We start from the raw sequence: 14140 nt of genomic DNA, 5'->3' as shown, positions 1-14140 counted from the left end.
ATAGATAGTATTGTAAATATAGTTATAAGATTTGTTTTGTTTTTAATAAATTTGTACTTTTATTATATAAAACCATGACCATGGCCATGACAGCAAATTATAAAATGACAGCGAGCATAGACAAGCCAAAAAGAGGCAGGGTCACTGATCACTGAGCTATATGAGTCGTCAATTATGATAGTGGCAGTGAACTAGAAATACTATTACATACAATGTCTTAAACGGTCCCGAAATAAATCCCACTTCCTTTACTTTTACTTGCAACATCCCTTTCGTGCAATAATTTCTTAGTCTCTGTACTTTTGACTTGCTCCATTTCAGTATATAGCCGATCTGTGATGCGAGTACTGACCATGAAACATCATTAACCTACAAATTCTACAGTTGCAGTGGACCCTACATGACCTCAATATCCTCTTTCCAATAACTGTCAATACTATATAATGGGTCCATATTGGCTCACCTAAAGTTCTTTACCCGAAATTGTTCTTCCTAACTATTTGTAATCGGAATGATCATTCTTCCTAATAATTTTCATCCTAAAGTTTTCATTCATAATATTTGTAGTGCTACCGGCGATGCTCATAATACTGATGTTTCCGAAAATTGTAATTAATAACATCATTAATGTTAATATATGTAAACTCCTACTGTTTTTATCATAACGCTTTTATCCCTAAACATACTCACCATAATATTTTCACTCAGAAAGAAACATTTAACCAAGTGGAATAAAAAATATATGTGGGTAAAAGATTATATTTAGCTTGGTATACCTATTATCTTTAATCTCATCTAGAATCTGTTATCTGAAATATTACTGTAAGTACTGGTTGTTGCCCGGCCTGGGGCCAGGCTCATATATATTTATATTCTAACTTAACCTAACCTACCTTTGGTTTCTGGAAAAGGATTGGTTTATGATTGATGGGTCGTACTATTATTCTTATATGTTATACCTACATGTTATGTGAAAACAAAGTTACGCAAAATTAATGTATATAATATTGATTATTATGAATAAAAATAAATCTAAATAAAAAAGATATGACTTATTCCACCTTCGCATGACACGCCACAAATTACGATATCATCCCCACCATCTGGATGTGTGGCGGTCCTCCACAGTGCGGTTTTCAAGGAGTTTTCTTCCTCGTACTACTAAGCTGTGGAATGAGCTTCCTTGTGCGGTGTTTCCGGGACGATACGACATGGGTACCTTCAAAAAAAGCGCGTACATCTTCCTTAAAGGCCGGCAACGCCTCTGGTGTTGCAAGAGAATGTGGGCGGCGGTAGTCACTTAACACCAGGTGAAAAAAAAAGTCTGTGAATAATAGCATAAACGATGGTTATGTTGAGAAAATAAAGGAAAACAAATAAAAGTATAATAGATGTTTATTGCTACTGACATTATGAAGTTGAATGCTTTGGAATTATTAAAATTAGAGACAATTAATTAGGAATTGTGATTGTTAGGATGAAAAATGTTAGGAACAACATATTCGGATTTCCAATTATCGGAGTTGAAATTTTAGGTGAACTTTGGCGCACCCCTATTTAATTCAATCTCTCATATTTCACCGTCTTCAAACTAATAATTTTATTTATGGAAAATGAGGACAAACTAGCGTACGGGTCACTTGGTGATCACCGCCGCCCACATTCTCTCGCAACGCCAGAGGAATCACAGGACCGTTGCCACCTTCAAAAAAAAACGAATACACTAAAGGTGTAGGTACCCATGTCGTATCGTCCCGGAATCACCGCAAAAGGAATCTCATTCCACAGGTTTGTAGTACGTGGAAGAAAGCTGCTAAACGCCGTTTGTACCGTGTATTTGTTGTCCATCTATTCTTCCTCTACCATGTGTAAGAACGTGAAGCGACAGTAAATTAAGGTCTTTTGGTTTTTTTACTAGTTGCTTTACTGCAAGCTTCTTCCTCATCTTTAATTTGGTGAATTATCGAAAAATACATAGTTTTACAAAATTTGTCCCATTAAATATTGTGTACTATGCGATCGGAAATTCCCAAGTTCTTATTATTATTGTTTGGCTTGATGGCGTATCATATTCGCAAATGACGAGTATATATTAATCAACTCTGCTATATAAAGCAAAGTTCCCAAGTAATCAGTTACGTTTCTGCAAGACAAGAATAGACGTTTGACGTTTTCATGTTCTCATGCAGCATTAAAACCTTTGTTAATTGTGTGAACTACTCATACGAAATAACATTTAACTCTTCTAACTCGTCGAACTATGTGCCCTGCCCACTGCCACTTCAGTTTCGCAATAATTGAGACTCTCTCCAATGCCCTCTGAGCGACCATGTGCTTTCTCAGAAGGTGCCTCCATTCATTTGCCAATCCATCCAACTTGAGGAATGATCTCCAATATATTCATAACAGTCCATCTTTGGTGATGTCTCATACAGGTGATAGAATATAGAGATTGTTAAGTATATCAGTATTTTATAGTGATTTATATTAATAAAGAATTTTTCTTATTGAAGTAAGACTAAAAACTACTTAATAAAAATAATAAAGCAATAGATTTACCTTCGTCTAAACTCCATCGTAGGAGTTGGCAACGTGTCAGCTTTTATCACATGACGTCTTTCTTGCGGTTGCATTATCTCAGTATATTCATCTTCCACTTCCTGTACAGGTGAAGGCGGCAGTGGCGGAAATTTAGGAGATTCAGGTGTTTGTGGTAAAGGACCCATCTCGTGTCCCAAATTTGGAGAAGGTGGCAATTGATTGTGCCTGTAAGAATGCTCAACAATTTGAACGTTTAAGGGAAAATCGCCTCCACTTGACACTGCTGAATCTGATGATGACGGCTGACGCATCAAATTTACTGGCACGTCTTTTGCACTCGCAGATTTATGCATACTGTTCGACCTTCTACTTGATGAACGGTCACGACGCTCAATTGACCTTTGGTTCTGAATTTCATTATGACTGGAAGACTTCTGTATATCATGTCTTTTTTGTCTTTCTCTTGAACTGAAACGATAATTATTTTCTAATATCTCATTAGATAACTCATCGCAATATTCATCCTTATGAATATTCCAGTCTTTAGGTATATATGGGGTATAATGTTTTTGGTCCCGACCATGACTTAATATAGCACTTATATTATTTTCTATTTTTCTAAGGGGCGATGTGCTGCCACTTGAACCGTGGTCGCCACTTTCTTGGTCCTCTTCTTCTGTTACTGTTGTTATTAATGCTTGCCTACTTGCTGTATTGTTGTCAGGTTCAGTTCCAAGTGCTGGTAATGAGATTACGCGAACCATGTTAGGTGGAGCGATGGAAAGTTCGCTAACAGTCTCATTGCATTCGTTTTGCTCAGTTTCCTCTACTTTTCCTTCTTTAATTAAGGATTGAATATTATCGAATGTAGAAGAATACTTTTTGAAATCAGCAAATCTACTTTGTGGCGATAGTTTGGTTGGGACAACCGGTGTTTTTTCTCTTTTATCACCTGTTCCTTTTCTACTTTTCGGACTGTGACTATAAAACTCTTGGTTAACATACCTATCTTGACTATTATTAAGATCCAAGCTAAGTCTAGATTTAGGTGAAACGATTTCTTTACTTATCCTAGAAATCGGTGTACAGAGATCTATACTGTATTTTGAGTTGGGTGTATTAAGTTCACGACTTAATCTAGAATTTAGGTCAACACTATATCTAGATTGAGGTAGACTCAAATCTGAACTAGGCCTAGAGTTATAGGAGCCAACAGATCCGGAACCACTAATAGATATACTCGATTCATCAATTGACTTTTCAGTGCTCCTATTTAAACTATGACACTTCAACAGATTTCCAGAATTGTTTTTATTATTAGGGCTCTTGTTAAAGCTTGGTAATTGTTTACGGTTTCTGCCTTTTCTGATGACATATGTACCGCATGCTAGATCATGAGCTCGTCGCAGTTCAAGCTCTACTTCGGAGGTGGGTGATGCTTGACTATCACAAATCGGTGGTGGGGGAGGCCAGTATTCTTCGCCCCAGTCTTCGTCAAGTCGCTGTGGAATGGAACTAGTACTCGAGTGTGATTGGTCACCAGACTTTCTTCGTCTTCTTCCAATAACCTGAAATTAGTAACATAAAGATATAATACAAAGTTTTATATCAACAGTTTAAGACATTCAAAACTTTTTAATGACTTACCTTTGTACTTCCCGGTGTCAGTAAAGGATCGTCACCATCGAGGGACACTTCCCATGCTATGGAATTACGTTTCGAAGGTGTGTTAATGGGCGGCGGTGAAGGTAAGGACTCTTCTAATGAATCATCAGAAAAATGTTCATCATCGTTGAGTTTGCTTGAACTCCGCAGCCTACAACTCTCCATTATATCCTCCGTAGATCCTCTGCACACTTCTCTATGTCGCTCCATAGAACCAGCGAGAGTTCGCGGAGGTATTTTCGTTTTCGGTGACAATAATATTTCGCCATCTGGCGTACTGTCACGTTTGGAGTTAAATCTTTTATCTATATTCTTAATATTGGACGGGGGAATTTTATAGGTAGGTGAATGTGATTGCCTATTGAATTGTATATTAGGGCCCGGATAAATAGTAACCGGATGTTCATTATACGGTTTATCATTAAATTCATTAGAGAAACCCATGAACGGAAATATTGCAGGATTTTCAAAACTAGGCGACTTTTTGACTGTTGATGGTGAGACCCCTTGTCTTGGTGGAAGCCACGACGGTGTGATATCACTTTGTGGAGGTCTTGCGCCATGTTGTAAAGATGAAAACTTATATGCAGGAATGGGTGGTTGTTGCAGTTGAAAACCATTCAGTTCTTCTTCTTTGTCCCACCCATAAGGTCTTTGATGTCTGGTTTTTGGCTGAAAAAATAATAAAAATATATATTTAATAGAAAAACTTCCAAGCAAAGATACTACTTATTCTGTTGTTAATACATACGAAGGTTGTTTGCGTTGCAGTGGTGATTCCATTTACACTGATAATGGAATCAAACTTTTCTTCGGCCTCTCGTTGCTCTATAGACGATGTACGGTTTGCGGAATTTGCCGGAGATACTCTGAAAATTATGATAATTAATAATTAAAATATGTTGAAATTATTTTACATATATTCCTCCATTGTATTCATATGTATAAATTCATTTTTATTTCCTTGTAGAGTAAGAGCCCTTGAACCCCAGATTTTATAATATTCCGAAAGTTATACCGAAAAATCGCACTTTTTCAGATTATTTGATGTAATTAGATCGGTATTTTACACACCTTTAGTACCGTTTACCTGCCAAAGCCACTGTAACCCAAACTCCATAATGGTCCATCGTTCTAACCTGTGGTGGAAGGATGCGCTGACAAACTTTCAGCTTTTATAAAATAACGTAGGTCTGGGGTCCACGGGCTCTTAGAGTATTCTTTATTTATTTCGAAATTATTTTAAGGAATTTTGATTTGAAGAAAAAGAAGATTTAAATTTCTTGCCTGTGTACATAATTTAATATTTAAGGTGTTACATACTTGGGTAGTAAGGTCGAGATAATTCTTTCAGCTTCTTCAGGTGGTGGAGGCGAGGGTGGTGATCTCAGCTCTGGAGGTGAAGGTTCCTCGTGTTCTTCTGTTGGTCGAAAGCCGAGCGCGAATTTCGCACTGAAATCACAATAATATGATATTTTAATATTAAAGTATAATGTAACATGTAACCTTTTAGTGAGATATTTGGTCAGCAAGATTTTCAACTACAAATTACTAGTCACCTGTCCTCACTTATCTCAAACAAAATTTGATAATGTAAGAAGCAAAAAAATATGTAACGCCTGGCCTTTTTTGAATAGCAAATTGTTGCAACGCAACATTGGCTACGATATATATGTATAATATAATATTTTTATTACAATTATAAATTCATATTTTTTTTTAAATTAGCAGCTACTCAGTGATTATATAGGATTTGCTTCATCGTCCTTGTCTCCCATGAGAAGGTATTGCGCAGAGCTTGCCCCAATACATGAAAATCCACATTAAAATCGGTTTAGCCGTTTTTGAAATAGCAGAGCACAAAGCATTATGTTGTGGTAAATTAGTGTAGATATATTATGTTTAAATAAAACACATTTAAATGATTTAAACGCGTGTAATTGTAACTGTGTTGCCCCCTGCGAGCACACATAATATGTCTTCTTGCCCCCTCGGGGGCGTTACGCTCCTGTGATTCCTCTGGTGTTACAATAGAGTAGGAGCTGCGGTGATCACTTCTAAACAAGTAACCCTTTATGGTTTGTCCTCATTTACCATAAAAAATTTAGGTCTCTATCTTTAATTTTTCTGTGGTTTAAGTTTCTTTCCAATAAAGTCGAATTAAAAAGTAGTACCTGCAATTAGTGTCCTAGGCCAAGATATCTGCTGTTTGCTCAATCTCGCTTTTGTAAGCTGATGAAGCATTTAAGTTTCTTAGTAGTAAGACTTCTCAGCATATCGCTAGAGGCGCTTTTGTTGCCCGACATGAGTAACAGTTAACATGAGTATTCATATCGCAAAAAAAAAATGCAATTTCTTTCCATATAATTTTTTTTAAGAAAATACGGGACGAGACGAGCAGGACCTTCAGCTGATGGTAATGATGACCCTGCCCAATGCAGTGCCGCTCAGGATTCTTGAAAAGCCCAAAAATTCTGAGCAGCACTACAATTATTGCCCTCGTCACCTTAAGACATAAGATGTTAAGTCTCATTTGCCCAGTAATTTCACTAGCTACGGCGCACTTCAGACGGAAATACAATAATGTACAAAGGAACCTCCCACTGGTAATCCTACCAAATGTTTAAATACGGCACAATAATACCTCTGGCGCGACGATAACTCGAGTTCAGTTCTTTTCCCATTTACCACAGAAATAATTAAGTAGTAAAATGTGCAATTAATCTTCTATATTCTAATCCTCCGAAACGCCTGAATCGATTTATTTGAAATTTTGTGTGATATCGGGTAGGTCTGAGAATCGGCCAATATATATTTTATATACCCCACGAAGTAGGTGTCAGTTCCTACCATAGCTCGCGGCTACTAGATTTCTCACAGTATTTTTTTTATTATTTTTTTTAAATCTTCGCTCCTCAACAAGGCTACTGGAAACCCAAGTGCTGGCAGCTATTTCGGTCAATGGATAAGCCTACCTACCTATCCAACGTGGAAATGCTGCCAGTATTCTTGGTACGCTTCCACGTAGTGATAGTTTTAATTTAATGTAGTCATAGTATTGTAAATATAATTGTAAGATTTTTTGTGTTAATAAATACTTTTGTTCATGGTTAATTGATTTAATTCGGTTTAATTATGTATTTGATATTTTTTTTAAAGATTACGGTTAAGTAGTTATACTCGTGTGTTATTATATGTTAAATGTCGCTATTGTAAGTCCACGATGTATGTACTCGTAGATATAGACAATTTTTTGAATTCAAGAGGTCATTACCGTCTCCCGTTCATGCTCATATATCCATCGTCCTCGGAGGTGTGTCCGGCGAGCGGGGAGTCGTCGTCCGTGGCTGGAGTAGCCGGCGTGGCAGGCGTGGCCGAGGGCTGCGCACGCGGCTCCAGCGACCTGGGCTCTCCCTCGTCGTACTCGCTCAGCACCTGGTCTAGCAGCTCCAGAGAACGCTGAACGTCATCGCACCCTCTGAAAAGATCCAAATTTAAAGGTAAATAACTTATTAAAGGAAGTACTAAGCAGAATAATTACTAACCGCTGCAGGTTAAACAAAAGCATCTACACAATTTGTTATTTTTAAAGTTATATACTTCACTTCTGGGATTAAATAAAAAAAAAAATGGTGTCGTGGGACACCAGGTAGGAACGAAGTTCCTTCGGCTAATGTAGAATCGACACAATTTATAAAAAAAAAATCGTGTTCAATTTTCTTAAATTTTGCAGATTAGTTTTTATTTAAGTACAGGAAAATATTTAGAAAATTCAGTATTTTAGGAAATAATAAATTACGTAAAATAAAAAAAAATCGTAATCCAAATTATCAATTAAAATAACAAAATATGTCTCTTTATTTTTGTTTGACAACATAAAATTACATAGAAATAGAAATAATTACAAAAGTCGCGTCTGCGCACGTCTCATTTAACGGTTTTATTCCACGGACTTTTTCTTACGGTTTTACTATCACATTTCTTTCAGTTCGGACCCGCAGCAAAATCCCTATCTCCTCCAAGCCTGCCGTAAGGAACTTCGTTCCAATTAAATTTATAACCAAAGTTTATGAATAATGCGGGACAATCTGAGAGTTGAACAAGACATACCAAAATTTACGAACTAACGTCACTCGAACCTTGAAAAAAGTATACGCGCTTTTTTGAATGTACCCATCCACATTCTTGGCCATCTAATATTACAGTAATATTTAATTAACACAAATATTTTTTCATAACAGCTTTTAAACGTATCACAGACACTTATTGATATCGTGTGCATTGGTAGCGTCAGTAAAAAAGTAAAATGCGGCGTTATCTTGCAATACAAGCGTAATGGTGCACTTAGCAGATTTGTTCTTCAACGGGCTAATGTTCTCAAGACCGGAAATTAGTTCAATTTAACATTATCTTGGCGTATTGACTGCCGTGAACCAATATTATACGCAATTGCACTAAGTGTTTCCTACTTTCTGTTCATTAGGTGTGCTAAGAGCTGGAGGTCTACTCGCAAAATCTACAACGATATATTCGGAACGATACGATAATACTCCGAATATATCGCACCTACCCAACTCTAATAAATGTTCGCAGTAAATCATTTATAATTATTTTAATAATATTTATTAAGTACTAGTTGTTGACCTGACAGACGTTGTTCTGTATATAATAAATAAAATACTGTTTTTCATGAATTTCTCAATATTATTTCATAACATCAAGAATTATTTCGTAAAATATGCTCCCTGTTATTGTAATGAAATTGTTTTACAGCGGAACTGTCAAACAGTGCGTCAATAAATCCTCTCATAGAAAATATGTCCATACCAGACAAATAACGGACGACGGGGGACACATCAAAGGCAAAACAAAATTGTTATTTTTATTTAATTCCGACTACTTTCATATTTATTCACCCTTTAAACATTCCCTGGACTTCCACAAATAATTCAAGACCAAAATGAGCCAAATCGGTCCAGCCGTTCTCGAGTTTTAGCGAGACTAACGAACAGCAATTCATTTTTATATATACAGATAGATAGATGTATATTTTATGGCAAATATATCTATAAAACTAGAAACGATAATAGCAACGACAGCCTAGAATGTGTCGTTGAGATAATCGTAAAAGTGACGTTTGATTAATTATTTGTCAAATTCGAATGTTCGTGTCTGACATTTTCAACTAAGAGTAGGGTTAGGACCGATAATATCGAATAATGTTTCGTTCGTTCAATTATCGTTACGACATTGAATACGATGTAACACTAATGCCACGATATATCGAATATTGATTTTTGGAGCAGGTCCCCTGAATCGCAACTGATAAGACCATTCTTCTTCAAATGTTTTATGATAAGCATCGTGGGTTTGGTGGCATTGGGCACTGTTTTTTGATGATATTTTTAATATTAACGTAATCAGTTAGCTAGGATTAAGGGCTCCTTCATAGGTCTTGGTAATTGTACATTAGTAAAGTTGTATAAGTTTACCTTCTTTTTAACCGACTTCAAAAGGAGGAGGTTCTCAATTCGATCGGTATTTTTTTATGCATGTACACCGATTACTCTGAGATTTATGATCAGATTTACGTAATTCTTCTTTAGTTCGATGCGGAATAGATGCCATTTGGTCACATAAAAGTTTTCTATTGTTTGGCCCAGTAGTTTTGATTTTATGAGAATTTTTGTCTACGTTGATGATATAATTGTTTTTTGTGTACGGCTTTTTTAGGAGTTTTCATTCCGGTTGATTATATATTATTATTAACTGACACTAAAAAGTTAAAAATAAAAAAAACTATGTTCAAAAAAACGACTTTAAAAACTGAAACGTGTCAAATAACTAAAAATTTAAATAAATACACCTCTTATGCAAACCTTTGCCTTTAATATTTTTAAAATACTATTATTTGTATGTGCTACATATTGATAGCTTGGAAATCAGTGCCAAGCCAAATGTAATAGTGGGTACCTACACTCGCCACGCGTTACTTTGAGTGGGATAGCTTCGTCTAGAATCTAGACGACAACCAAACTCTCCTATCCAAGCGGACAGACGCGTGGCCAGACAATTTTAACAATCACAGTAAGTCAGCTGTTTATAATATTAAATTTTATTTTGTTTAGGGCTTGGCACCGATTTAAAACCTGTCCACAGGTAGCACATATAAATAATTTTAAGTATATATATAAAGTATTAAATTAAATTTTTAGTTATTTGATACTTTTCAGTTTTTGAAGTCGGTTTTTTTAAACGTAGTTTTATTTATGTGACCACTAATTCTTGGTAATCATTAATAATATTATTAACAATAATGTAATAGGTTAGATAGGGTTAACCCTAAGTATATAAATGCAGGATGTATACATATCCTTATACATAGTACTTTTTTTTATGAAAAAAGGGACGAGACAAGCATGACGTTCAGCTGATGGAAATTGATACGCCCTGCCCATTACAATGTAGTGCCACTCAGGATTCTTGAAAAACCCAAAAATTCTGAGCGGCACAACAATTGCGCTTGTCACCTTGAGACATAAGATGGTAAGTCTCAGTTCCCCAGTAATTTCACTACCTACGGCGCCCTTCAGACCGAAACACAGTAATGTTTACACATTACTGCTTCACGGCAGAAATAGGCGCCGTTGTGGTATCCATAACCTAGCCGGCATCCTGTGCAAAGGAGCCTCCCACTTATTTCGTATATACATAGTATATTTCAGTAACAATATATTTGTAATGCGACGGTACCAAAGTAGTAGTATGGAAAGTAGTAAGTACCAAAGTGTAATATGGAGCAGTGCAAGTAATAATGGGAATTATGTTTGAAAGAAGGTTCGCTGTGAGCATGAAGTACTTCCAGTGGAAGTACAAAGCTCGTGCTTCAGCCAAGAGGCGACGGCTTTCACGCCAACTCTCGATAAGCACTCGTACTCTAAACTCTAAAGCGTGGGGGACAAAGCTATTATCCTCGCAGCTTTTTAAATATTGATTTTATGCGAACTTTTAATATCGACGGACAGGGGTTTTACTCACGTGATATTATGAAAATGAGGAAAAAAAAAATTTACGTAAACTTATAAAAGTATTCGTAAGCATCAAAATGTATTACGAATGTATTTAAAATGGCTAATTTTTAAATACAAATGTATAAATACAAAATGAACATATAAACATAATATCAAAAAAATATATTGAATTAGGCGTTACTTTGCGGAAATCCATAATTATACAAATGATTTAGGTTTTCTTTAGTGTTAATTCCGCCAATATTTGTTTTTAAACAATACGAAACGTGTTTCGCCTCTACACGAGGCATCCTTGGGACGTGTTGTCTCGCCAAAATCTGGGACGAAAGAAAACTTAAATCATTCGTATAATTGCAAAAAGAAATTTAAAAATGATTAAAATATTAAGGAGTAATTGTCTAACAATTGTTGTGTCAGTACATCTGTGTTATTGTGTTTGTGATACTATTACTTGATACTATGCCGTGCGATAATACTTCTAAGTTATATTTTAATTCACTGCAAACGAATGTTACATTCTTAGAAATATGTTTCAATAGGATGGAAACTTAAAAAGCTTTTAATAATTTTACTTACAGCCACTTGGGAAAAAATTGTGTTTTTTTTTTATGACAATAAGGGGCGAGACGAGCAGGATGTTAGCTGATGGTAATTGATACGTCCTGCTTATTACAATGCGGTGCCACCAGGAATCTTGAAAAACCCAAAAATTCTGAGTGGCACTACAACTGCGCTCGTCACCTTGAGACAAGATGTTCACTAGCTACGGCGCGCTTCAGACCGAAACACAGTAATGCGTATACATTACTGCTTCACGGCAGTAATAGACGCCGTTGTGGTACCCATAATCTAGACGTCATTCTGTGCAAAGTTGCCTCCCACTGGTGTTTGGCATAACTGGATTAGCTTAATAAATACCGAATACCCATAAATACAGTGGAATATTAACATAGGGTTTTTTAAGTTTCCACTTGAAATTTTGAATATTTAAATCAAATATAATTACACAAATTAAATTTGAAAAACCAAATTTTATGAACGATGCGGGATTTGAACCCACGACCTCCGGCGTTCCGTGCCGGTGCTCTAACCAACTGAGCTAAAAGTTCGAGTACTGCCGCGTTATAAAATTCTGTTTGCTTTGTTCAACTCTCAGGTTGTGGCTTCATCTTCAGGATCTACTTTACAGTTGATAACCTGCTCAACCCCAATATTTGCATATTAGGAAATTGACTTGAGATGTCGCTCTTGTAAATCTAAACAATATGTTATGTTTTTAAAGTGATAACCCTCACTTCTAGGATTAATACACAAATAAAATTTGAAAAACAAAAGTTTATGAACGATGCGGGATCAATCAATTATTAAAGAACCTGAAGCCACAACCTGAGAGTTGAACAAAGCAAACAGAATTTTATAACGAGGCGGTACTCGAACGGTTAGCTCAGTTGGTTAGAGCACTGGCCCGGAACGCCGGAGGTCGTGGGTTCGAATCCCGCATCGTTCATAAAATTTTGTTTTTCAAATTTTATTTGTGTATTAATCCTAGAAGTGAGGGTTATCACTTTAAAAACATAACATGTTGGTCAAATATTATTGTTTATAAAATACATTATCAATTTTCGTATCTAATCCTCTTCCATAAAAGATATAAACCAAACAATGTAATCTAATGACAATGAAAGTCATACGTTGTTAACTGTCGATAAAATCCTACCGTTTGTTCTTTACAGATGGTTTGTATATCAAGAGGTTCATTACAGTTCACTCACTAATGATCTCGGATGTCTCCAAGCGTGCTTCTCTCACAACTCAATTAACTCGATTTTTCTCGAGGTAATTGTAATCCTTTTAGTGAACACATCGATAGATAGAAACTTACTTATAAAAACACGCTACAGAAGCAAAAAATTCATGTTCGAAAAAATTTGATAAATAGTTAAAGATTATGGTTGAAATTTAGAATTAACATCAATTCCTGCCTTTTCGACGATAGATGAAATTCAAATTGAAATATTTTTATTCAAAATAGGACGTGACATCACTTATTGAAATTCAAAAAAACTACCACCAATTCCAAAATGAATGCCTCAGACCTGAGAAGAATAGGCGCAACAAACTCAGCGGGCTTTTTTTTTTCATCGAATAAATATGTTTACAAAGTAATATTGTACAATTCAACTTATTATTTAAATTAAATATATAAATTAACATGAAAATTGAAAAATGAAATAATTTTATCAAATTAATGTATTGTCATCGGTCTAGATAAATTTACGTTTGAACGAAATCTGGCTGTTTAAAGTGGCTCAAAATCGCGCTCAAATGAGTCGGTTACAAACAAACATACATACACGTGAAGGTAATAAAAAGCGTGTAAAATGGGTGTTTTCACATGTGTAGAAAGGCGTGCAATATTTATATTTAGCGGTTTAGATCTATATATTTCTACATTACTATATTTTCATAGCAACTTTATTGATTGAGTTAAAATATTTATAAATAGTTAGTTAAAGAAATACACAGAACAAATAATACGGAAAAACCAAATAAATAAACTTAACTGTCGCAAATATAGTATTTTATTAATTTCAATGTAAAATAACACGAAGCGTATGTTACAAAATTTGAAAGATGCCTTTGAGTGTCAAGAACACACAAGCATCTAATAATTGCCGTAATAAAAAAGCTATTGTACTTAGGTAGTGCGGTATCTAGTTTGACAGCGGACCAACGAATCCTTAATTTAAGGATACCCGAATAAAATCCACACGAAAAGTTGCGAGGAAAGCTAATATAAAATCGTTTCCGAATCGCAATCAACCCCACAAAGAGAAAATAAACAGAGCACTGAAATTGTTCTCTCCGGCGGGTTATGACTTATGTCAGATGTTAAAAACAGT

General features: G+C 35.6%; 1 protein-coding gene and 1 non-coding gene across 2 annotated transcripts in view; one reads left to right on the top strand and one right to left on the bottom strand.

Moving 5' to 3' along the window:
- LOC126968893 (uncharacterized) overlaps nt 1-14140 on the bottom strand; it is a 269048-nt gene that overhangs the window by 54383 nt on the left and 200525 nt on the right. The window contains exons 4-8 of the mRNA XM_050814038.1: nt 7481-7684; nt 5530-5658; nt 4958-5075; nt 4189-4878; nt 2560-4109 (exon numbers count right to left, since the gene is read on the bottom strand). Coding sequence (XP_050669995.1) covers nt 2560-4109; nt 4189-4878; nt 4958-5075; nt 5530-5658; nt 7481-7684 — 2691 coding nt within the window. The remainder of the gene's footprint in view (nt 1-2559; nt 4110-4188; nt 4879-4957; nt 5076-5529; nt 5659-7480; nt 7685-14140) is intronic.
- Nucleotides 12671-12744, top strand: Trnas-gga (transfer RNA serine (anticodon GGA)). The gene has a single exon. It is a non-coding gene; the product is annotated as a tRNA-Ser (tRNA).

Source organism: Leptidea sinapis, chromosome 17, assembly GCF_905404315.1.
Source record: "Leptidea sinapis chromosome 17, ilLepSina1.1, whole genome shotgun sequence".
Classification (NCBI taxonomy): domain Eukaryota; kingdom Metazoa; phylum Arthropoda; class Insecta; order Lepidoptera; family Pieridae; genus Leptidea; species Leptidea sinapis.
This window is presented reverse-complemented; position numbering and strand designations above follow the sequence as displayed.